The 26,115-nt window shown below is 42.8% G+C and overlaps 1 protein-coding gene across 3 annotated transcripts in view; it reads right to left on the bottom strand.

Moving 5' to 3' along the window:
* LOC125453462 (rho guanine nucleotide exchange factor 17-like) overlaps window positions 1-26,115 on the bottom strand; it is a 457,467-nt gene that overhangs the window by 9,588 nt on the left and 421,764 nt on the right. For 2 of the 3 annotated variants that reach the window (XM_048533099.2, XM_048533101.2), the window contains exons 13-20: window positions 22,999-23,192; window positions 21,069-21,334; window positions 17,402-17,648; window positions 14,270-14,356; window positions 9,369-9,436; window positions 7,795-7,943; window positions 6,595-6,769; window positions 672-938 (exon numbers count right to left, since the gene is read on the bottom strand). In XM_048533099.2, the coding sequence (XP_048389056.1) occupies window positions 672-938; window positions 6,595-6,769; window positions 7,795-7,943; window positions 9,369-9,436; window positions 14,270-14,356; window positions 17,402-17,648; window positions 21,069-21,334; window positions 22,999-23,192 (1,453 nt within the window). The remainder of the gene's footprint in view (window positions 1-671; window positions 939-6,594; window positions 6,770-7,794; window positions 7,944-9,368; window positions 9,437-14,269; window positions 14,357-17,401; window positions 17,649-21,068; window positions 21,335-22,998; window positions 23,193-26,115) is intronic. The other variant, XM_048533100.2, reaches the window with a different exon arrangement.

Below are 26,115 nucleotides of genomic sequence, written 5' to 3'. Positions count from 1 at the left end.
AATATTACCATTTCCTTATTCCCTTCTTGTCCTTCAAAAGAAATGGCATTTGTTCAAGAACTGTGGGGCTGAATGGCCTGCAGCCACATTGTGAATTCCATGTAATTCTATGTACAGGGAGTTCCGATTCACAGACGTCTGACTTATGAATGCTTGTACTTACAAAGTTGATCTCATACAGGGGTGTAATTTTAAAGAGCCAATGTATAAATGTTTCCTGTATTTAAGAACGGCTATCTTATATTGTCCTGCATGTGTTCTGACTCCAGAATGGGACCCATTCACAAGTTGGGGATGTCTGTAAATACTACAATCTCATCAATAGTGAGGAATATTGTTCAGTATATGTACAGCTACTGTTAGACAAAAAACAGAGGAACAATGAAACAAGTTCCCAGCGCAGAACATTAAAACCTTACACTGAATTGGGCAGTACATAAACTGTTACAAGACCACAGTAGCTTATTATTTCTCCTTTGTTTGTAAATATTACGTTGAAAGAAGAACCTTATTGTGTTATCTCAAATATAATTGTGCGTAGTGTAAAAGTCACGGGCAGTGACCGAGTCAAATCTAATGAAAGCAAAGGCGATGTGACTTTCTCATGGCTTTGATGCACAGAAAATGGTTCTTAATAAAAAGAAATTGGAAGCTGAGGGTTAAAGACTTGCCTGGGTCCCTTGCTGGTGGGAAACTGAGATCGAAGATTTCTGGTAATTCAATCGCTGTGAGGAATCGAACATGTCCCGTGTGTCCGTGCGCTGAACCCATGGGTATTAAAGGTGTCCTAAGGGAGGTGGTATTGGCAGTAACGTGGGGAATAGAGAGTGTTAACACTACACCAGCACTTGTTCCAATCCAGAGAAGGTCTTTACAGGCAAGCAGGGCAGTAATTCGTAAGCAGGCAGCTTTGTGCTGACGAATAATGGCATCGGAACCTGTTGAGGAAAGAAAACCTATATTATACAGGGTGCTTCAGGGCCTGGTTCAACTCTTAACAAAGAAACACAGACAATATTTTATGTATAGTCTACTGAAGTTAGACAAGACTATGGCAGCTTTCATTTCATAGATTATCTACAAACATATTACCTAGTGTTTCATTTGTGTTCTTTCTTCCTGTAATTTTTTTTTCATATTTTCAGGGGGTGCGAGAGTCACTAAAACAGCCAGAATCTAATGTCCATGTTTCAACACCTTTGAGAAGGTGGTAGTGGACAGTTTCTGATAAATTAGTTTTTTGCCGGAAGAGGGCAGTGAAGAGTCAGCTGCATTGCTGAGGATAGTAGGAACTGCAGATGATGGAGAATCTGAGATAACAAGGTTTAGAGCTGGATGAACACAGCAGGCTGAGCAACATCACAGGAGCAGGAAGGCTGACATTTCAGGCCTAGACCTTTCTTCAGAAATTTTCTGAAGAAGGGTCTAGGCACGAAACATCAGTCTTCCTGCTCCTGTGATGCTGCTTGGCCTGATGTGTTCATCCAGCTCTGCACCTTGTTATCTAACATTGCTGAGGGTCTGGAATATAAGGGAGGAAAGCTTTCCTTCTCTAAAGTTCAGAACAGATGTTTGTCTAAATTATTTTAAAGTGACAGCATTGTTTCACGAATGTAGGATAAATCCATTGCAGTAACAGTAAAGGGCACTTGTATTCCAGGCTAATGCAATATATCAAGATAATAAAATGTGAGGCTGGATGAACACAGCAGGCCAAGCAGCATCTCAGGAGCACAAAAGCTGACGTTTTGGGCCTAGACCCTTCATCAGAGAGGGGGATGGGGAGAGGGAACTGGAATAAATAGGGAGAGAGGGGGAGGCGGACCGAAGATGGAGAGTAAAGAAGATAGGTGGAGAGAGTATAGGTGGGGAGGTAGGGAGGGGATAGGTCAGTCCAGGGAAGACGGACAGGTCAAGGAGGTGGGATGAGGTTAGTAGGTAGATGGGGGTGCGGCTTGGGGTGGGAGGAAGGGATGGGTGAGAGAAAGAACCGGTTAGGGAGGCAGAGACAGGTTGGACTGGTTTTGGGATGCAGTGGGTGGGGGGCAAGAGCTGGGCTGGTTGTGTGGTGCAGTGGGGGCAGGGGACGAACTGGGCTGGTTTAGGGATGCGGTAGGGGAAGGGGAGATTTTGAAACTGGTGAAGTCCACATTGATACCATTAGGCTGCAGGGTTCCCAGGCGGAATATGAGTTGCTGTTCCTGCAACCTTTGGGTGGCATAATTGTGGCACTGCAGGAGGCCCATGATGGACATGTCATCTAAAGAATGGGAGGGGGAGTGGAAATGGTTTGCGACTGGGAGGTGCAGTTGTTTGTTGCGAACTGAGCGGAGGTGTTCTGCAAAGTGGTCTCCAAGCCTCCGCTTGGTTTCCCCAATGTACAGGAAGCCACACCGGGTACAGTGGATGCAGTATACCACATTGGCAGATGTGCAGGTGAACCTCTGCTTATTGTGGAATGTCATCTTGGGGCCTGGGATAGGGGTGAGGGAGGAGGTGTGGGGGCAAGTGTAGCATTTCCTGCGGTTGCAGGGGAAGGTGCCAGGTGTGGTGGGGTTGGGGGGCAGTGTGGAGCGAACAAGGGAGTCACGGAGAGAGTGGTCTCTCCGGAAAGCAGACAGGGGTAGGGATGGAAAAATGTCTTGGGTGGTGGGGTCGGATTGTAAATGGCGGAAGTGTCGGAGGATGATGCGTTGTATCCGGAGGTTGGTAGGGTGGTGTGTGAGAACGAGGGGGATCCTCTTTGGGCGGTTGTGGCGGGGGCAGGGTGTGAGGGATGTGTTGCGGGAAATACGGGAGACGCGGTCAAGGGCATTCTCGATCACTGTGGGGGGAAAGTTGCAGTCCTTGAAGAACTTGGACATCTGGGATGTGCGGGAGTGGAATGTCTTATCGTGGGAGCAGATGCGGCGGAGGCGGTTGAATTGGGAATAGGGGATGGAACAGCAACTCATATTCCGCCTGGGAACCCTGCAGCCTAATGGTATCAATGTGGACTTCACCAGTTTCAAAATCTCCCCTTCCCCAACTGCATCCCTAAACCAGCCCAGTTCGTCCCCTCCCCCCACTGCACCACACAACCAGCCCAGCTCTTCCCCCCCACCCACTGCATCCCAAAACCAGTCCAACCTGTCTCTGCCTCCCTAACCGGTTCTTTCTCACACCCATCCCTTCCTCCCACCCCAAGCCGCACTCCCATCTACCTACTAACCTCATCCCACCTCCTTGACCTGTCCGTCTTCCCTGGACTGACCTATCCTCTCCCCACCTCCCCACCTATACTCTCTCCACCTATCTTCTTTACTCTCCATCTTCGGTCCGCCTCCCCCTCTCTCCCTATTTATTCCAGTTCCCGCTCCCCATCCCCCTCTCTGATGAAGGGTCTAGGCCCAAAACGTCAGCTTTTGTGCTCCTGAGATGCTGCTGGGCCTGCTGTGTTCATCCAGCCTCACATTTTATTATCTTGGAATTCTCCAGCATCTGCAGTTCCCATTATCTCTAATGCAATATATCACTGTTTTTCATAAAACCAATCCTCATTGTCCAGTGGCTGGTTAACAAGTAACACTGGCAGGTCACTGGGGAGTAGGGCATCTCACATGGATGGGCGGGAAGCAAATGGGCACAGACCCTTAGAAAATAGATGACAGGTTAGACAGAGGATCTCAATCGGTGCAGCATTGGAGGGCTGAAGGGTCTGTTCCTGTGCTGTAATTTTCTTTGTTCTTTTCTTTGTTCTTTGTATTCCTAGTTAGGGAAGTGCATGGTTCAGGTAAAGTTGCCAAAGTCCCAAAGGTCTGCTCTCTCATTAGAGAGAGATGTCAGATGGTGGTTTGACCAGAGGGTTGCCACACCTCAGGCAAGGGGTAAGCTTGAGAAAGCAGGAGCTTAGGGTAACCTCAGTAGATGTAGGATTTAAACCTGCGCTGTTGGCATCGCTCTATATCACAGACCAGCCATCCAGCCAACTGAGCTAAGTAGACCAACAGCAGATAGCAAGGAATCTCTCCTCATTGTGATACAAGATGACCAAAAGCACTTGTTGGATCCAATGTGAAATATAAGACTGAGTACATGTTGCAAGAGATAAATAATTAGAAACTCGCCAGATACAATCTTTTGGCCAGACTGCATAACTTTAGTAAAATATTCAAGCCCGGGCAGATGTGGTAAACACTGAAGCTTATGTTAAAAGGTAAAGGTTTTCCAGGGTGTTATGGTAAGCTACAAGCTGAAGGCGCCAAAAGAGGGAGATGGTCTTTCTGAATTAAACAAAGCAAATGATGGTGGTTATATCCAAATGTTTTTGAACAAACTAACATCCTGACTTTGCACTTAACAAGGTGTAGAGCTGGATGAACACAGCAGGCCAAACAGCATCAGAGGAGCAGGAACACTGACGTTTCGGGCCTAGGCCCTTCTTCAGAAAAAAAATGACTTTGCAAATAGGTTCTGGCGAAACATTTTTGACCTCAAATACTAGGCAGAATTTCACATGGATGGTGGGGCTGCATGGAGCAAGAAATGTGCCATCACCTTCGCTGATCCAATGGCCGGGAGTTCAGATGGAAAAAAGATTCCAAACTGCCACCTCCCCGTGGTCATTTAATTGCTGCACTGCTACGTCAGAGGGCAGATTTTCTGTCCCTGAGAGCCTCCAGCTGATTGGTGGCTGGCAGTTCTGCAAGTACCAACAGCACCCCCAGGAGTGGTGGCCGCAGCCAGTATTGCACTAGGCTCGAGATCAGCAATAGATCCTCTTAAGGCAGGTAAGTGGGGAAGTACGGGGTTCCCGGTGCTTTCTGAGTGGCCCCCTCAACCGGAATGCCTTCGCTTACTGCTGACTGAATGCCAGCAGCAGCAGCGGTGGTGGAATTAGGCTGTTAGCCTCAAGTCGTGTGCAGGTAGCCACCCCAAACCTTTTCAAACTGGGCTTAAATACAGAGAAGGGCAGGTAGTGCGGTCACCGCCCTGCAGCCCTCTACCCACTCACACGCAAACCCAGCACTCTTCTGTTTTTCTTCCTAACTTCTCAATAGATCTGTGTTTGTACATTTGTTGATAATCGCCTCCTCACAATGCAATTTATATACCTCAACTGTGTCCATGCTGTTGGCCAGGGAGTGGCCAGGATACTATACAGAATCAAGGCCCTTCAACTGATTACTGCTGAACAGACCACTTCACTTGCTTTGAGACAATGGCCTAATTCTTCCGGAATCGGGATTGTCGGAGATCGGGTGCAAGTTGAGAGGTGTGTGTCAGTATCCTGGAGAAATCTTGGTTGCTAAGATGTTTGAACCTCTGATAGGCTAAAGCATGTTGCCTTGGGCTCTCCCAGGCAGACTCCAGTATTGAACTCAAGATGGGAGACTTCAGTCAAATACATGGAAAGTACCTGCATTGGCCCTGGAAAGGTTACTCAGTTTAATGTCTAATTCAGTGACTAATAGCATAGACCTAACTGCACCAATCACCACTCTGAGCTGTCCTGAATACTCCACTATCACCCTGACCATGTAACTAATCAGCTGACCACACAACACATCCCTGACTGATGCTCTGCTACCCTAATTGGTCTGGCCTATATGTTACCCTAGACTGACAGTAATGGCCCATAACCAGATCCACAAACTCCCAACTGCCCTCTGAAGTGAACAAGCCAGCCACTCAGTATGAGAGCAATAAATGCTGGCCAAGCCAGTAGTACCCATATCCTGGAATGGAATTTAAAATAAACTTATTCACCCACTCGTTTCTGAAATATTTACAATGTATCTGAGTATGGCTCCCGTTCCATCACTTTTTGCCCCTGATGAATCACGAAATCCCGACACTTTGAAACAGGCCATTCAACCCATCGAGTCCACACCAAACCGCCAAGGAACAGCCCACACAGAACCATCCCCCTATCTCACCCAGTAGCTCTGCATTTCCCATGGCTACTCCATCTAGCTTGCGTATTCCTGACTACTATGGACAGTTTAGCATAGCCAATCCACCTAACCTGCATACCTTTGGACAATGGGAGGAAACCAGAGGAAACCCATGAAGACATGCGGAGAATGTGCAAACTCCAGGCAGACTGAGGTTGGAATTGAACCCAGGTCACTGGCACTGTGAGGCAGCAGTACTAACCATGGAGCCAATGATGCATGGATCAGCAGCCTGGCTGGGACATCACACAGGCTTTGTCAATGCATTCAGCACAATATGAACCAGGAGGTTTGGGCCACTTTTATCAGATGCATATAATTCCATTGCTGTAGTCTAACCTCCTCAAACTGAAGACACTAATTAAGTAGAGTTTCCTAGGTATGTACTGATGCTTCACCCATGTGGCCATTCATCCAGTGAAGCTGCTACTCCACGCGTTTTCAAACGTGGCATTTTCAGGGAAAATGTTTCACTGGGGGATGAAAGTGCAGGCAGAAGTGATTGCTTCGAAAATGCATCCCTACTTTTGAATCCCTAGGTTTAATCTAACTTGGAGGCATATTATTATCTCTAAGCTACAAGGCGTGACAAGCTGCTCCAGCTACATTGGTTCCCCAGGCACATTAGGGATGTACTGCTGTGACGTGTCTTGCTTACCTGCGAGCATTTTGTGAACCGCAGGGGCCACGTCGACCTCTGCCAGGTTTTCGTAGGTGCCCGCATGGTACAGCTTCACCTGTGCGCTGCTTTGGAGAGCGATCCAGACGCCCAGACTGGAGCTCACCATACTCGTCACACATCGATTGGAGTCTTGGCCAATCTGGATCATGTGCTGCCATTTAATACAGAAACAGACAAAGGGTCGGTAATCTCAACTTTTACACAAGATCGCTCAACGTAAGGGCAACGGTCAGACCTCCTTCCAGTGGAGTACGCAGTGATGCCTAATTACTGCACAGTAATCTACTGTGTCAAAGCCCTGCGTGTCTCCCCAGTTGCCACTGTCAGTTTGGCAGAACATCATAAACAGTTGGGATTGCCTTCACCTTCACCACATGGACTGCACAGCTCCACTACCAGCTTCTCAATGGCAATAAAGGATGGGCAATCAATTCCAACCTTGTCAGCCATGCCCCCTTCCCAGAAATAGGTAAGAATGAATGAATTGTATTCAGATGCATCTTAAAAGCAGTGCTCTTGTTTGTGTTTATTAAATTGGATTTTTTAAATAATTATAAAATCTTCAGGCATGTCCACTTCACATTTATATCATTCATATTTTATGTTACAATACGTTTTGCAACAAAGGATACTGTTTGGTTACTGTACAGGGCAAACGGAGGCAGGTTGAGGACCATGATTAATTCCTTGAGAAAATTAATGTTCAAGCCCATCACCTTCAGGGTGTCATCCACAGCTGTTGTACAAATTGTTTGCAGTTGTATCACTAACATAATGGAGGCAAAGTGAACAGGCATGCGCTCCAGTCTGCCCAATTTCCTGATGTTTATGGCTCCCAGGTATTATTCTGTACTTGGGCAGAATGGGAAGAATACATTCCATTACAAGTTTTGAGGTATTTTAAGTTTTGAAGCATATGAGTGGAGCCAGCCCTTAAGCTGACAATTCCTGTGTTCTAAGTATTCATGTATTTTCTAAGGAGAGTGTCGCATTATTTTAATGTGAAACCTAAAACTGTGCCTCCAGTGGCACTGCCCCACTCTTGGAATGATTGGCCCTTTATGTTGCATCGGATGTTAACTTGCTGGCGAAGGTGCCAAGCTCTGCCTTCTGATTGCATCGGATCACTGCTGGTATTTGCATTTATAGAAGACACCAACCCAACTTAACACTGACCTCCTGGCAAAGTGTGGCAGTGTTGATGATGAGAATCCGATTCTGGCATCCACACCAAAGCTTTCCTGCTACCTGCACCATCTTGGTGACAGGATTTCCTGGCGACCCCAAGCACAACGTGTTTGAGTTCTGTGGATCCCAAAAGCTTCCTGTATTGAGGCAAAACACAACAAATAATTAAGAAAGCTGCTGTGCCAAGTGAGGGGGATCAAACATTAAGATTTTCCCTGACACAATGAGGAAATATTTAATCCTTTTGGTGGCCAACTCACTTTTCCTCTATTCATTATTGTCAGTAAACAGACAGATGTGAAGCCCGTGCTGAATAACGGAGAACATTAAGTATGTGCTAAGGCTGCTTTAGATCCAGGTGACAGTTTAATATTTGTCGACATGTCCTCGTTTCAGTCTGTCCGCTTTCAAAAAGAGCCAAAATTTTGACAGCAGGAAGCCACTTATCAAATTGATGAAATCCCACAAGGTCTTTTTATTTTGAACTAAGATAGCAGAAATGACAACTTTGGCTTTAGACAAATGTAGACACATGTCTAAAGATGAAAGAGATGTGCTTATCATGTTTGGTAAAGGTTCAATCAGAAACTGTTACACCCTTAATTTCAGGTTTCTTCTCCAGTGAATTAAGTATCTGGTGAAAGGGTGGGAAGGGTAGGTTTATTAGGAAGCAATAATTTCAATTTCGCAAGTGAGAAAAATTAGCAACCAGTGTGACATTCCTCCTGATTTTCCCTTATGCTGAAGACAAAGTAGGTAAGTAGAAAAGTTGTAAAGTCAGCTACAGATTTGCTATCACTCTCCTTGTACCTTTCCACAAATTGAAACTAACCACAGTGTTTCTAAATTATTGGGATGGCACGATTGCGTCTATGATCAGGCAAGCAGCTAATGAAATGACCTTAACTGCATCCCTGATAGTTAATCTGGCAACCGGCCGAGAATGGAACTGACCTCTAAAATAAGGTCCCAGGGTCAACCTTGCTGAGGCTGCTGTAAGGCTGCTGCAGATTGACAGTGGTTTCAGTGTTCCGGGGCAAATACAGCCCAATCATTGTCATCTTTGTCTGCTGATCTAAATTGCCAGGTTAGGATTGGACTTGGCAGTGGGGCATTCCACAATCACGTAAACATTCCAACTTTCAAATCCACCCACAGATAAACTATTACAGGGACATCTGGAAGTCCATTCCATTTGCTGACATGTTTTTTTTCTACATAGAAGAAAATAGCAATATTAAAGAGATATAGGCCAGTCTGTCCCTTGAATGTGATCCATCATCCAGGGGCTCTGACATCTGTGGAATCATACCCTTGACTGAGTCAATGTATTTAGACTAAGTGAGCAAATTTTATTTAAGTATGTCTGTAAATATTAGATACTTAATATATTCAATGAGAGATAAAAGCAAACATGGATTTATTTCACACTCTTAATAACTCTTCCAGATAAACAGCTGCGATCTTATCATGTGATTCATTCCACTGAAGTGATGACATTGTGTTTACTGAGGTGTTCTTTGTAGTTATCCAATAAATCTGACATGAAACCCTCAACAAACCTGCATCTCTTTGGTAGACCATCAATTCACCATTTGCCAATGACACAAAGACTTTGTTGTCAAGATACCTATTAGGGAAAGAAAAGAAATAGAGGCAGATAAACTGGTCTAATCTCACGGTGGTTTGAACGAATACCTGCTGATGGGACATTTCAAGCGCCAAGAAGTCTAACAACTCCTCCAAGTTTCCAAGCATTGGCTGGTGTAGCAACACTAACATTCAACACTCACCAGTGTATCCCATCATTGCCCAAGTGGCTTTAATAGTTATGGTATGGATGCTTGGTGGCTATCACTGTTGCCTCACAATGCCAGGGATGCAGGTTCAATTCCAGCTTTGGGTGACAGTTTGCGTGGAATTTGCCCATTCTCCCTGTGTCTGTGTCCGTTTGCTCTGGTTTTCTCCCACAGTCCAAAGATGTTCAGGCTAGATAGATTTCCCTGCAGCGTCCAGCGATATGCAGGGTAGGTGGATTAGGCATGGGAAATGCAGGGCTACAGAGACAGGGAGGGGGTGTGGGTCTGGGTCAGATGCTCTTTAGAGAATGACATGGACCTGAAGGGCCAAATGGCCTCTTTCTGCACTGTAGGAGTTCTATAATTTAAGTCCAAAATGAAACTGAGGCATATATATTAGATCTGAAGCATTAGCATTGAGAAAATGTTGGAAATTATAGGACGCATAAGCAAATTGAGAGGAGACATTCAAGTATTGCAAACCCTCCTTTGATGATGCCCTCTTCCTTACCATTTCAAGGCGTAAGAATGTCCAAGAGTATGTCATCTTTATGTAAAGGGTCTCTGGGAAAAGTTTTAACTCAACTACACATTTGCTAACTTTCAAAAAACAAGCCAGAATTCCCTGCTCTAAAGCCCTTGCTTGAAAGTCCATGTCCTTAGCATCAGTGTAGCTCTGCAACCCAGAGCACTGTGTGTTCACAAGCAAAGGATCATTGCCACTTTTACAATGTAGCACCCAATGCATACAGTGGGGAATTTGCTGCTGGTTAGGTATGCCGTGCAGTACAAGGATAAACCTCCAGTGCCCAAAATAGCCTGCTTCTCACTGACAAGACATTTTTTTTGCAAGAGGTCACATCTTTATACTTTCATTATTTTAGAGTATGGACTGAAAATGTGAACAAATGGACCCTGCTTTAGAAGAAGAGAATATATAAGGAGTTATTTTCAAATTTGGTAAAAAAGTGAAGCTGACTGGTGCAAATGCAACAATGATACCTCTGGGAACACTATACCAAGAAAAAGCAGTGCTACCTCTGAGAGTTCAGGGCAATTCTGCCAGATACAGTCTTTTGATAGTTTTTCATTTGGCACCTGCGCTTGTGGGTTCAGGAGAACCCAGCCCAGCAACAACCCTCTGATTGGTTGGGTTGCAGTTTGACAAAGACTCTGCGAGGGGAGCAAAACGGAAGAAGACAAAAGTCTCAGAAGCTTGCACCATCAAAGCCTCTCAATCACTCTGTTTGTTCGCTCTGAAAAAAAAACTGTCCTCTCCGACTGTGTCGAAAGAACAGAGAAAGACTACATTTGGAGCTGCTGAAAGGAAAAAGACTAAAACAAAAGACAACAAGAAAGATCCTAGGTCCAACCAAGTAAATTAAAGATTGCTCACCACTATGCAGATAACATCATCGAAAAATAAAAAGGACAGTGGAACTATTTCATCCTAGTGTGTGATTTTGGACAGGTGACCACTTTCCCTGCTCTACTCATTATATTTGTGCTCATCTTTTTTTGTGTATATTTGTGTGTGTATCAGCATTTCAAAAAGGTTAAAGCTTAAGATATATAAATTGGAAATCCCGTTCTTTTAACGTTAGAAATGTTGCAATAAATAGTTTTCATTATTTACTATTTAAGTAACCTGGTGTGATTTGCTTTTATCCTGGGCAGCACAAAATTAGAGGCAGCTTTGAATTTCTGGTAGTTCCATTAAATCTTAACATTTGTTGTTAGCCTAGGAATAGTGAGACTTGATTGCTAGTGCACTATTTCAGTGGGACATGACTATGTTTGGAGGCCCCTTGGCTGGGACATTTTAAAACAGGGACACTGGAAGATTGGAAATAGAGTTAGTGTAGGTTATAAAGGATAAAAGCCCAGACAGCAGGCTTTTCTTTAAGAAATAAGATAGCAACAGAAGCTGCTAAAGCAAATCTACAGTTGGAAGAAATGCTCCTGATGAGCATCTGAGGAGTTTAAAAATGCCAGGTTGATTGAATTGGCAAGTAAATTAGAATTGGAGTTTCCTGCCAAAGCTAAAAAGGCAGGAGCAGCAGCAGAGCAATCAGGTGTCTTTGAAGTACAAGAGAGACTGGGTACTCTAAGTGGTGAGACATTGGACTAAGTTAATACTGAGATTCGTTCCAAGCAGTTTGAATGTGAGGAGAAGAGAGATGCAGCTGGAGATGAAAAGCAGGAAAAGGAGATGGAATTCCACATGGCAGAGAAATACAAAAAAAGTGAATTTGAATTTACAAGAAGGGAACTGGAGATTTAAGAGAGCGCGAGAAAGAAAGAGAGTTAAAGCTTAAAATAATACAGTTGCAAAAAAAGTTGTCAGATGCTGTTGGAGCCCCTGGTGGGGATTATCCTAGTCATAAATCTAAAGTCTCTTAGGGAAATGTTTAAGATTGCAGAGGCTAAACCAGAATTTCAAGGAAAGGATGTAAAGTCATTCTTTATGTCATTTCAGAAATTTGAAAGACAAATGAAATGTCAGGCATTGCTCAGGCAAAGCAAGGTGACAGCACCTGAAATTTCTGCTTCACTTTCAGGAGACATTTTTATGTACATGACAGGAAAGGCCATTCTGGGCACATGTGAGTTAGTTCCTGAAGTATATGGGCAATAGTTTCAAAATTTAAGGACACAGGCTGGACAAACATACATTGAATTTGAAGGTGTTAAAGGAAGTGATTTAGAGAGGTTGTTACAGGCACTAGGAGTATACATCATGCGTGAAGCTCTGAGAGAGCTCATTTTCTTCGAAGAATTTCAAAACTTTCAATACAATTTATGTATTGTAACTCTGAGAATCATGAGGCTTGATTCCCAACACTACTCGATTGGGTCACAACACTTTTAAATGTATGTGCTGATGACTTAGATGCACACTTTTTTTGTGTAACTAATTAAGTTATCAACACTGAGAAACACAGTTTCAAATTGCATCAAATTATGAATGTAACACAGTAAACGGCTATAAAAGGGAATAGTCAGAAGTTGTAGTTCATTCTAACTTTCAAAATCTCATGTGTTCTTTTCTCTGTGTGAGATACAAACACTGTGACTTGACTTTCTGTAGGTATTGACATCTGCTTTGTGTAGGTTCCCAAAAAGGAAGTCTCAACTCATAGAAATCATAGTATTCTGATACTTTCAGTAGGACAATACCTTTAATGGGTCAATGATTATCATTCTTCATGCACATCCTGAACAATACAAGCCTAGATTTTCCATATGTTCATTTAACTGTTAATTAAACCCAAGCTATAATCTTGTTATGTTGTGTGCTGTCTCATCAACTCATCTTTTAATGAGCTCTACCCTCATTTTATTTTATTGAATTGACTGACAATCTTGGTCTCACTATCTATTCTATTGTCTATTCTACTGTCTATTATCTATTGTCAAACAGAACTTCGGTATCTCTGCCATTTGCAAAATGATTTCAGTTTTCTCTTTGTTCTAACAAATGTTATCATTTCTCAAAAGACTAAGCCCCCTTGCAGTTCAACACAGCTCCTATATCTGGGCACCTGAGATGCTGCTGGGCCTGCTGTGTTCATCCAGCCTCACATTTTATTGTCCTAAATCTGGGCAAATGCTTCTAGGAAATCTCAAAGTCTCAGCAGATGACGTGATTGGGCTTGCAGTTGGTATTCCCTCCTTGAACTTGTTATCTTTTTGATCTTCCTTAAATTATTCTGCCATCTGTGCTTCTCTAAATGTCCCCTTCTTGTTCTTTCTAAGCTCCAGACAAGCTGTACTTGAATTCCTACAGTGTGGAAGCAGGCCATTCAGCCTATCGAGTACACACTGACCCTCTGAAGAGGAGATCACTCAGTCCCATCCCCCTACCCTGCAATTCCCATGGCTAATCTACCTAGGCAGCACATCTGTGGACAGTCTCCTGGGGCTGGAATCAAACCCAGGTCCCTGGTGCTTTGAGGCAGCAAAGCTAACCACTGAGCCACCATGCTGCTCAACTCAGTGTTGTATGCTTAAAATCAAGACCTGACACACTGCCTTACTCACCTTTTCTCGGAACTTCAATATGAGCTAATCTCTCACTCTCTCCCCCTTTTCATTTAACTTCCATGCTTTTAGAACCATCACCAGCTACTTACTAATTCCTGCTTTACCTCAGCTTCACATATTAATTTTGTTTACTCTCAGTGATGTCCAGGACAAACTGACATACCCAAGAGCTGGCTCACCAATTAAAAGGAAATCAGAACCATGCCAAAGAGTGCTATACCATATAGCCGAACCAAGAAGTGGGAAGGCAGGACTGGAGTCACAGTCTATTCAGATCCAAATTAGCTGGTGAGATCTTTCTTTGAGGATAGAGTTGGCTGACAGCTTCTTCCAGATACCATGCCCAGCTGCTCCACCTTTATATCTACATTCTCAAATCTGTTTTTATTCAACCTGTTCAGAGTTGCTATGATACATTGCTGGTCCATGTGGGACTTGAACCCAGGCCTCTGGCTCCACACCACTGGAGCCCTGTATTAAATCTCTAATGTCGTCATTTGGTTGGGATATTAATAATTAATCCATTAATCCCAATCAGCTGCCATATTAAAAAACACTCACATGCGCTATGAAAGAGTGGGTCCAAAATAAACGGGAAGCATTGCCTTTGTACTTACAGGATGCACATGACTGCTGCTGAGTGCTGCATTTTCATACTGTTCTTCCGGTTACGGATGTTATCAGACGACTGATAGACATGAATGCTAAAAGAAGAGGTGGACAAACATCACCAAACTCACAGAAAGCTGTGACTATTTTGAGTGCTAGCATAAAAATATAACAAACAGGAGCAGGAGGAGGCCATTCAACTCCTCAAACCTTCCCATGCTGTATGATCATAGAGTTACAATGGTCTACAACACAGAAAATGGCCCTTTGGCTCATCACGTCTGCGCCAGTTAAAAGCAACCATCTAACTTTTCTAATCTATTTTTTCAGCACTTTACCCATAGCCTTTTATGCCTAGGTATTGTCAGTGCACACCTAAATGCTTCTTAAGTGCTTTGAGAGATGTTTAGAAACTTATCTATTTCAATAAGATGACCCCTAATTCTTTTAAACTGTTATGAATAAAGTCTTAACCTGTTTAGCTGCTCTTGCTAAATCAACTCTTTCATCTCAGGAATCAGCCAAGTGAATATCATTTGAACAGCCTCCATTGTAGGCATATACTTGCCTAGATTCAGTAACCAAAACTGTACACAGTAATCCAAATGTTCCAGTACTCCAACACTCTGTACAGCTGTAAAATTACTCCAACCCTCTAGCAATAAAAGTCAAAGTTACATTTGCCTTAATTTCTTGTTGCAACTACGTGCTAACATTTCTGCTTCATTCACAAGGACACCCAGATCCTTCAGTGCTGCACTTTTCTCGGAGTGTTCATCCATTTAAATAAAACAGTGGCTCTTGATTCTTCCTACTAAAGTGCATGACCTCAGACTTTGCTGCATTAAATTCCACCCACCAGGTTTTTGCCCCCTCACCCAGTGATATCCCCTTGTAGCTTCCTTATGCCCGCATCACAACATGCTTTCCCACTTACTTTTTCATTCAGCATATTTGGATACAATATACTCTGTCCCCTCCTCTAAGTCATTAATATAAATGGTAAATAATTGAGGTGTTAGACCTAATTCTTGTGGCACTTAAGGAGTTATGTTATTTCAATCTGAAAGAGACCGATTAATTCTGATTCTCTCTATACTATGTGCTAACCAATATTCAATCCACGCTAGTATGTTACCCCCAATACAGTAAACTGTTAACCTGTACAATAACCTATTGTGCGGCGCCTTATTGAATATATTCTGGAAATCCAAATACACCACATGTACTGGCTCCCCTTGCTCAAGTCTGTTTGTTACATCCTCAAAGAACGCTAGAAAATTTGTCAAATATGATTTCCCTTTCACAAAACTATATTGATCCTCATTATGATAAGCTTTTCTAAATATGCTGTGGAAATCCTATGTCTATTGTCTTGTGTTGTTGTAATATTCAACCTGGCCACTTGATGGCTTTATGTACAATTCTACCGCCGTGCTAAATTCTACAGTCGCAAACAGAAACAGAAATTGCTGGAAAACCTCAAGAAGTCTGGCAGCATGTGAAGGGAGTTAGCAGACTTAACATTCAGTGATCCTTATTCAGAAACTTTTCTTATCTACAGAGTCACAAATGGTTTGAATTGCACACAATAAGCAAGTCACTGTAGAAGTTACATCAACCAATTGTCATGCCACAATAATTACTGCAAGGCAGATGATCTTCTGTTGGTAAAAGAACATTTGAGACAAATTTATTAAGTGGAAAGTTGAACACAACATGGCAATAGGCACCAAATACTAGTGCCTCAAAAATGGATTGCATCTGTTATTTCTATTGGAGGTGATTCTGCGCCTGCCCTTTCCCTTGTCATATTCACTCCCGGCTGTGCCTCAGTGACTGAGTTAATGTACTGCCACACTGCTGTGGTCTTGTTCTTGTTTCCAAGGGCTGGGCTATGGACCTCTACTGGGTTAGAAAGCACTGCAGTGGATGCTTTCTGCAGAATGGCTGACTAAGAGATCCTTCCATTCTCAGTGCCTGCCATCTGGCAGAATAGAATAAATTACAGGTTAATGATCAACCTATTTGGCCATGTTACAAACGCAACTTCCATGGCCAATGAATCCTGGTGTGGGCCACATGGGGAAGCTACCATTGCACCACAAGGCTTCACGTTTCTCTTCTAAACAACTCCAGCTATGTATGGTTGAAAGTGTTCTATCGTGTATCTAATACTAACGGTGTATAATCTATCAACTTCAGCAAAACCTTCCTAACCCCACATATTTTATTTTTCCTATTCATTTGTGGGATATCGGCATCACTGGCTGGCCAGCATTTCTTGACCATCCCTAGTTGCCCTTGAGAAGGTGAAGAGCTGCCTTCTTGAACCGCTGCAGTCCTCCTGCTGTGGATTGACCCACAATGCTATAGGGAGGGAATTCTAGGATTTTGACCCAGCGACAGAGAAGGAGCGGCGAAATATTTCCATTTTATCAGATGCATTGCATTTAAGGCAAGGACAGCTCCAATACTTCTTTAGCTTTTTAATTTACTTCATTATTAATCTCCTGCCTTTGGAACACAGACTTATTTAGGAGATTGGGATAAGTCATGAAATGACCAATGGAATCTTTTGGAAGTAAAATTGTTGTGCTTCAATTGTAGTCATAATCTTAGTGATATGGCAGCAAACAGCAAGAAAGATGAATCTACAGGCTGTAGGGAATGAGTGGGAGAGTACAAGCAATTGGAAAGCTCCTCGAAAGAGTTGGCACAGATACAATAGGCAGATGAATGTCTTTCTTGGTGCAAGATTCTGAATTTGTACTGAGCTGTTTCAATGCATTGATATAGTCGGAGTCAGGAATGAGTCATGTGGGAGAGGGAACAGAATCAGTTCCTGGTCCCACAGTTCTCTTCTTCCAACCATTCCATCCTTAAGTCTCACTCCTCTCTCCCAACATCAAATTAACCCCAATTCCTACTGATCTATCATGGGTGTGAAATCATATGCATAACTACAAAAAATAACTAATTTTCTAAAGTTCTCATCTCTAAGAGTAAATTGACCCCAGTAGTGTTCTAACTAGTGCTCCTTTCCTAATTCACCTTGGCCTGGCACTTAAATTACACCATAAGGAGATCTTATTTTGAACTTTACAATGAATAATTTGAATGAGAAAGTGACCACTCACCAGCCATCTTCTGTTCCAAGCCACATGGAGCTTTGGTTTGCCTCAGGATCGATGCTTAGAAGTTCCTCCAGGCTTGCTCTGGTGAAGGACCCTCTACTCGATCTCCTCATTGCCCGACCATCCATTGGACTGTCACTGTTCCGTGTTTGACACAAAGTGTTGGAGTTGGCTATGAAATCAGACTCAGGCTCCTCCTCTGAACTTGTCGTTTCAGTTGCAAAATCTTTGGAACTTGACATCTCCTCATCTGCAAAAGAAAATCATTGGTGTGGATTGATTGGCTGTGTTTCTGGCAGGAAGGTGAAGGGTGAGTTTGTCTAATTCAATTTTTTTCTCTTTCTTCCATGTGACGGAATACTAACATTATTCCTGTTCCAATATCACACCATTATTTTCTCATCAAGCTCATATTTGCACTCTATGCAGTTCCTTCAGAAGTCAACACATTCTGTCAATTTAATAACAGGGCTGATGCAGGACATATTCCAAAGTAGGTCACGCTATACCTAGACACCAAGATGACAGTGATGTAGGTTGGACTCACAATCAAATTCATCAATGTCTTCTGGAAAAATATTTCCAAACAGCCCAGTGAATGCTAATACATTGCTGCATGTAGAAGCTGTGCAAGATTTCTGTATCCCACCATTCTGTGATGTTTTGAATTGATGTACCAATGTTCAGGATATGTATTCGTTAACAGAACTTTAATTTTTCAGTTAAAATCTTTAATTTTGCCAAGAATCTGTAGCTTCAATGTGCACTTCGAAATAAATTCTAATTCTTTTTCTTTATGAGGTCCTTTAATAGGAATATTCTCAAATCACAAGTAGGTATCTTAGCTAGAACAAAAACTGCAGATGTTGGAGTCAGAGATAACACAACGTGGAGCTGGAGGAACACAGCACGCCAGGGAGAGGAGGGGCTGGGGAAGGTCGGTGGGATGGTGAAATATGAGTGCAGGTAGGGAGTGGTGGAAATTGGTCAGTGAGGCGGGAGGAGCGAATAGGTGGGAGAGAAGAGGGACAGGTGGTGTCTAGTCAATGAGGCGGGGATGAGAGGGAAGGTTGGTCATAGGATGAGCTCAGGGGTGGGGAGATTTTGAAGCTGGTAAAATCCACGTTTAGGCCATCGGGCTGTAGGCTCCCGAGGTGGTGCTGCTCCACCAGTTTGTGGGTGGCGCGAGAGGTCACAAAACATTTAGAATTAAGTTATCTTTAAATCTCTGAATCTCCTTGGAGGACAAACTTGCCGGCAGGTGAACAAATACATTGCTTAACCGCTATGGATTAGGAAAGAATGTCTTCTTCAAAGTATTTTAAATTTTTCAAGAAAGGGCAGTAAAGCTTCGTCATTTTTGAGAACAACTCTCCTTCCCACAAGTCTTGGCACCTTGCGGATCTGGTTAGTTACATTCTGAGGGGCAAAAATCTAGAAAAGACTGTCGTGGCTGTGATAATTTGGTAAAGTCAAATGCTGGAACCAATGGAAAATTTCTATGGATTGAGTACAAGTCATTCTTATTTGAAAAATGGTAAAGCATGTCATGTGGTCTGGTAAACCCAGTGATATGCTCAAATAATTGATTCCAGTCACAGCCATTCCTCGTCTAAATTGGCCAGGATGAGATAGGCATCTAAGTTCATAGACATGAAATTGGCACTGAGGCAAGGCAACATGGGCTCCCAAATATCAAAACAACCGCAGTATGAATCAAGGCTTTACCATAGCTGGGTGCACAGAGAGGGAGCTGGAGTGAAAGCTCCCAAAGGAAGAAGGAAATCATTTGGGAGCTGGTGTATTTTAATTTGTAGCTTTGCAACATGTGATAGGAACTATGAACGCAGGGAGAGGCCTGTTCCACTATTCTAGGTCACTGCTTCAACACCACTTTCCGACACGATCCTCACATGCTTTAATGCCTTTGACATCTAGAAATCTATACATCTACAAATCTGTTTGGGTGACATAGCAAGGTAATAGGGTGTTTAGTCTAAAAGTTGTGGGAGATTCTGTCATTTCTTCCCCCTTGACAAATTCCTGATCTCATAGTTGTGTGAAGGTATAGTGGAAAGCAAATAATTTTCTTTTACAAAAGAAAGAATAGTGGGGGAGTCCAAAACTAGAAAACTAAGATGAGGGCGGGAAAATTTAAAAGGGACCTGAGGGGCAACTTTTTCACACGGTGGTTGCTGCGTGTATGGAATGAGCTGCCAGAGGAAGTGGTGGAGGCTGGTACAATTTCAACATTTAAGAGGCATCTGGATGGGTATATGAAAATGAAGGGTTTGGAGGGATTTGGACCAAATGCTGGCAAATGGGATTAGATCAGGTCTGTTTCTGTGCTGTATGATTCTATGACTTTGTGATTCTATATATAAAGTTATGAAAGACATGGTTAAGGTGGGCAATCGGAGTCTTTTTCTCAGGGTGGAAATGTCAAATACTGGGGGGGATAGGCTTACGGTGAGGGAGAAATGCTTAGGGGAGATGCGTTGGGAAAGTTTTTTTAGACAGATGGTGGTAGGTACTTGGAACATGCTGCTAGGAGAGGTAGTCGAAGCAGTTATGACAGCAAAGCTTAAGAGAAATTTAGGCAGGTGCATGAACAGTGAAGGAATAGAGGGGTACAGACGAGATGCGGGTAGATGGCAATAGTTTAGAATGGCATCATGGCTGGCACAGACATGGTAGGCTGAAGGGCCTATTCCTTCAATGTTTTAATGAAGATCTGTAGTTCGGGTTGTGGTTGGAGTTGTTGGTTGGTTCGCCGAGCTGACTGGTCTTCATGCGAAGACAAGTACAAGAATTCCTGGAGGCCTGGCTTTCAACCATTGATGCAATTAACAAACATGTTGAACTCGACACCACCCACATACCACTTTGGTACAACACTGGAAGCAGTACTGCCCACCTTGACAGGCTGGGACATATAAATTCAGAGCAGGCAGAGCAACAGCACTTCAACAGAGGCTAGATAGCACTGAAGATGTCACCTAGAAGGGAGATGAAACGTGTGCATGAAAACCAGTCAGCTCAGCGAGCCAACCAACAGGCCTATTCCTGCACTATACTGTTCTCTGGCCAGACTTTAGTGTTTTTGCGTGCCTCAGTATTACTAAGTGGCACTGTCAAAGCAAGCCTGCAGTGAATGAGAGTGGGAAGTACCTAACGGAGAAAGAGAAAACTGAAAATTAATGGTAGACATAAAGAAACCAGAGCATTATTGAGGATGAGAGATAGTAGGAACTACAGATGCTGGTGCATCTGAGATAACAAGGTGTAGAGCTGGATGAACACAGCAGGCCAAGTAGTATCAGAGGGGCAGGAAAGCTTAAGTTTCGGGTCTGGATCCTTCTTCAGAAAGGAATCTGTATCCCTCTATTCCTTCAGTGTTCGTGTGTCTGTCTCAATTTCTCTGGAAGGGTCCAGACCCGAAACATCAGCTTTCCTGCTCCTCTGATGCTGCTTGGCCTGCTGTGTTCATCCAGCTCCACACCTTGTTATCTCTATTTCTGAGCGTGGATGCGAATGAGATAGTGTCATACACCATCCCATTTAGAAGTCTGATTTGAGAGCAAGAGGACTTACTGAATAAAGTAAAATACAGCAATGAGCCACATACAAGTAATAACTGGAAAATAAGAACGATTCAGGTCCTGCTTACTCCCTGTACCCGAGGAGATGGTAGATCTGCTGGCCTGACTTCTCAGTGTGCCTGATGGGCTTGGGGATGACTCATCATCTTCCGTGTCATCGCTGTCGAATGGGTTCAAGCTTCTATTTCCACGTTCAGTCAGTTCTCCCAGTGACTGAGCAGAGTTTGAAATGGAGATGTGGAATGGTTGCTGGGAAGTTGGATCTTCCAAGGAGAGAGTGCTAGTTCGGTGCGGGTGTACACAGGAAGGGGTCAGGAGCAACTCTGACCTGTCCCTGAAAACAAAGCAGATGAGGAAAAAACACAATCACCCCTCATTCTTTGCGCAGTCTCCCTTCTGCCACTTACCCCCTTGCATAGTCCTCAGTCATTAATAGACACAAATAATTGCTCTTAAAATAGCACATGGGTGAGAAATATGACAAGGGCAAGGAGGGACCACTGATGGTTTCCAAAGCTAATGCGGTGCAGCAAGAGGAAGAGAAGCCAGAAAATTCTCTGGTGCTGACTGAATGGATAAGAAAGGAAGCAGGCGAGGGTTGTCTCACTCAGCTGGGCAACTAACAGTAGTTGGAGGAGGTTGATGCGATCAACCACTTGAGAGCCTAAAGGATGAGAAGAGATAGTGGACTATAATTATAGTCACATTGTCTGTCATCTGTAATTCTGACAAGGGCTATTTCATTTCTGCAGTCAGGGTGGAAACCTGACTGGAAAGGTTCAAATATTGTAAGGTAGGAACAAATTTGGGAGATAACAGGTCTCTTCTAAATTGTCACATTCAACTTGAAATATTGACTCCATTTCTCTATCTGATCTGCTGAGAACTTTCTGATTTTCTAACATCCCTGAGGACTTTTGAAAGAAAAGGGAATTCAGGTGGCAGTTTACAAGAACAATGGGATCGCTGTACAACACCACAGTAGGTGAACTGCCATCACAGAAGATCACAGCTATGGGTAGTGCCACATACAGTTTTGTCCCCAAAGAAGATGTATAGATATTTCATGTACTTCTTGAGAGCTCCTAGGCCCCATTAGAGTTGGACTACAGAGCTGAAAGGCAATTGTAGAGACCCTGGGGTGCTGACAGTGGGCAAAACAATGGGGAGAATAGAGGTGCGTATCCTCATACAATGGAAACTGGAACATTGGTTCATACAGATTTGACCTAGATATTTTTCCCTGCATGTACTGTTAAAAAAAAAGTCAAAAATAACTCTTTGTACACAGAAAAAAATTCCTTTGGAGAGTCTGACTCAAGTATAACTCTATAAAAACAAAATCACTCCTTCTGAATTACAACAAAACTTAGGGAAGTCTAACAGCCCCAAAATAAAAGATCCAGCAAGTACTATCCTGAGATTAACTAGCAGTTAACAAGCTCTTAAGTTTTGTATTCTCTGTTTTAATGTTTATATATAATCACTTGACGGAAAGAAAAGCAAATTATGTTTAAACAAAATTATAATTTTAAAGGAATTTCTTCACCAGTTTATGTACTACACTTTTTTCAAAAATAGATTCCCACCATGCAGAAATAATGCCCCTTAAATACTCTCATTCACTAGGATTTTGTGAGTCAAAAAGTACAGGCGATAAAAACAGTAGTTAGTCAAGAGCCCAAATCCATATAGTTTTCCATTTTGTGAACTAATTTTCTGAAGGATTGCTCTCAGTGGTCACATATCTTAGCTGGTCAGCTTTACAAACATGTTTTCAACGGGGGAAAAAAGAGGACAGCTTATAAAATGCATTTTCGGCTCTTACTCCATGTTACTGGAAAGAAGATTTGTTTGTAAAGATCAAAGCATTGGCAGAAAAGCTGTGACAATATACTTGGTGAATTAGTAGTCCAAAATGGATTGTTTTTACAATTTGTAAATTCTTCCAAGTTATTAACTCTCACACAATGAATTATAAAGTTTATAAATTCCTACCTGGGTGTACCACTGAGGCCTGGCACAGAGGCTATGCAGATAATTCTTGCCGAACACACTGCAATACAAGCTTCCACAGTAGGTACTGGTTTGATGCTTAGTAAGCAGACCTGCCCAACATACCCGTCACTATTGCATACCCAGACCTCATGGGTGTTGTCTGGTCCTCCATGACTGGGGGATGCACAGGAGAACTGAAAATAGCACCATATTATCCATCAGTATATTAATCCTTTCACCATCCTGTTTTATTAAACTACTTTGCTCAATGAATAAAAGATTTTGTATAACTAGGATGCAATTTAGCTAACAGATTAAGCATTCTGACAGAAATGTTTTTCTAACTTTTCCTTCAACTTGCAGTTTCACAAAAGTCAATGCAAGTGATAAATGTTCCTAATCAATCATAAATTTACACCAGGAGTAATTCTCCCAATAGGTTACAGTAAAGGGATCAGCAGACAAAGTGGACAATGTCAGAATTAATGCACATGGAAGTGATAAAATGTGAAGTCAATGGAACAAAATACAATAGGAGAACGACTCATTGCATTGGATAGCACATGGTCACACTTGGGATTTGTGTCAGGTTGAGTGTGGGAGGCTGTTAAGCACAGTGCTTGTCTGAAGAAATCAGCCCTGAAGGCTGCAAAAGCTTGTGAGAGAGTTTTGCAGTTTGTTGGGGGGAGCTAGTGATAGACAGGCTGACTCAGCATTCCCGGTCGTTATCTCAATTGCAGGTTTGAAGTTGAACTGATATCAAAATCGGATTCAACTTGAGGAAGTAACTGCAAAGGGAAAACTGGAACATAAGATGCCGATGAAAACTGAACAAGGTGGATTTGCTCTTGGCAGCACTGATCTGGGGGAAAGTCCAGGGTACCACAGTTCATGTGGTGATTATAGAGATGAAATGTACATGTCATTAGCAAAAACACAGCAATTAACCTTGTGGTAATGGGTAATGCACCCAGCGGTATCATATAAATGAGGAAGAGAGGGAGATCCTACAGTACGTGACAAGCAGTCATGAAAGCATTAGGAGAAAAGTCACTGAAGCAGATGTGTTAACGTTGGGGAGGGTAGAAGTGAGACAATAAAGTAACAATGTGTCAGTGGTTTCAGACATAAAGAGAGGATGTTGGATGATTATTTGGGATAGAAATGAATGCAGGAGTACAGGGGAAAGCAGGAGATTGGCACTGGGTAATGTTGTTCATCTGAAGAGCTGAAGCAGACACGATGGGCCAAATGGCCTCCTCTACCCTAGAACAATTCTATGATTCTGTTATAAAAGCAATAGGGACTAAATGTTTCAATGGCTGCACAGATTTCAACTCAAGTATAACTCCAGAACAAATCAGTTATTCTGTACTATTACTGCACTATATTTAAGAAAGATTAATAACCTCACATTGCAAGGTTTAGCCAGCACAGTCCAGACATTAATACACAGTGAGCAGGCTCTTAAGTCTCATTATCTCTATTTGTGTTTACATATAATCACTTGCTGGAGAGGAAAAGGAAATTTGAACAATAATACAATTTTAAAGGAATTTACCAAGGTAAAGGATTTCTTACAGATTTATGCATGACACTTTTCTTTAAATCGTGCCCACTATGTAGAATGGGTCCACTATTGGCCTCTTGACTGCGTCTCCACGATCTACGGGCCAATTCTATTAGGCAGAATCAAACTGGATGACAGCTATTTGCCAAAAAGTGGAGGGTGCGCCTTGGACCGAGTAGACGCCTCCAGAGGGTGAACTGTAGCCAAAGGATGCAGAAGGCTGCCCAGGGTTGTCTGGGAAGAGGGTCAACACTCACCTCACTGAGGGAATTACACCTACACTTGCCATGGCTACCTGTGTACGCTTGTGATAACTGGCTTCTAATTAGCTAGCTGAAGAACATTTCTTTTTTTTCCCCTCAAATACCCAAAATTTTCCAACTATGTAAGTTTCTGGAGCAAGACATTTTTTGGCCACAAATATAATGAATCAGACACCGGCAGCATTTTTCAATAAACTTATAAAAACACATATTCTTTCCTGTGTAGAATGCCCCAAAGGATTGCAGCCCCATATGGCTCAAATACTCATCATATTTTACCAAACTGCCACCTCAGGCTTGAAAGCAAGCTAAAAACCAGGGATTAAGAGCACTCAGACAACTATACTTTTAATGAATCAGAAGCAGCCTGACCTCTCTCCAATGTGTTCAGTGATACTTGCTGACACAACCTTGACAATATGTCAGGCTTTGCTCATTTCTGTTAGAAGCATCTCCAAAGCAATCTTCTGTCCAGCCAATGACATCAGTGTATACAACAAAGCTTGTTCAACAGTATAATATGTAGACAACTTGCCAACATCGGAGGCCAAACTATGCTTAAAGAAACCAGCTTCTCTGCAGGAGCAGGAGATGATGTAAAACAAGGGGGCATAATCTTAAAATTGCTGCTAAGTTAATTAGAAGGGAAGTTTTCAAGGATAGAACTGATGGGTTTTCTGTTAGTTCAGGCAAATGTACAAGACTGTAGTGAGACCACACCTGGAGTACTGTATGCAGTTCTGCTCTTGTGATCTGAGGAAGGATGTTGTGACTCTGAAGGGAGCCTAACAAGGCTTTACCAGACTGATTCCTGAGATGACGGAACTGACAGATGAATATTGGATTGGTTAGGACTATGTTCACTGGAGCTTAAAAAAGTGAGAGAGGATGTCATAGAAACCTATAACTTTCTAACAGGTCTAGACAGAATAAACAGAGGATGTTTCCAATATCTGGGGAGTCCAGAACCAGAGGTCACAGTTTAAAAATATAGGGTACACTATCCAGGATTGAGATAAGGAGAAATTTCTGTACCCAGAAGTGGTGAGCCTGTACAATTTGGAGTCACAGGAAATAGTTCAGGCCAAAACAATGAATGTTTTCACAAAGGCGTTAGATATAATTCTTAGGGATCAAGGAGTGAAAGGGTCTAGGGAGACAGTGAGAACAGGGTGCTCAGTTGGATGAACATTGGTTGTATGGCAGAGCAGGCTCAAGGGGTGAATAGCCTATTTCTGCTCACATTTTGTATGTTTCTACAAATCACAAAAACTGACCAAGAAC

Source organism: Stegostoma tigrinum, chromosome 6, assembly GCF_030684315.1.
Source record: "Stegostoma tigrinum isolate sSteTig4 chromosome 6, sSteTig4.hap1, whole genome shotgun sequence".
Lineage (NCBI taxonomy): Eukaryota > Metazoa > Chordata > Chondrichthyes > Orectolobiformes > Stegostomatidae > Stegostoma > Stegostoma tigrinum.
The sequence above is the reverse complement of the archived record's forward strand: the minus strand, read 5'-3'. Positions and strand labels throughout refer to the sequence as shown.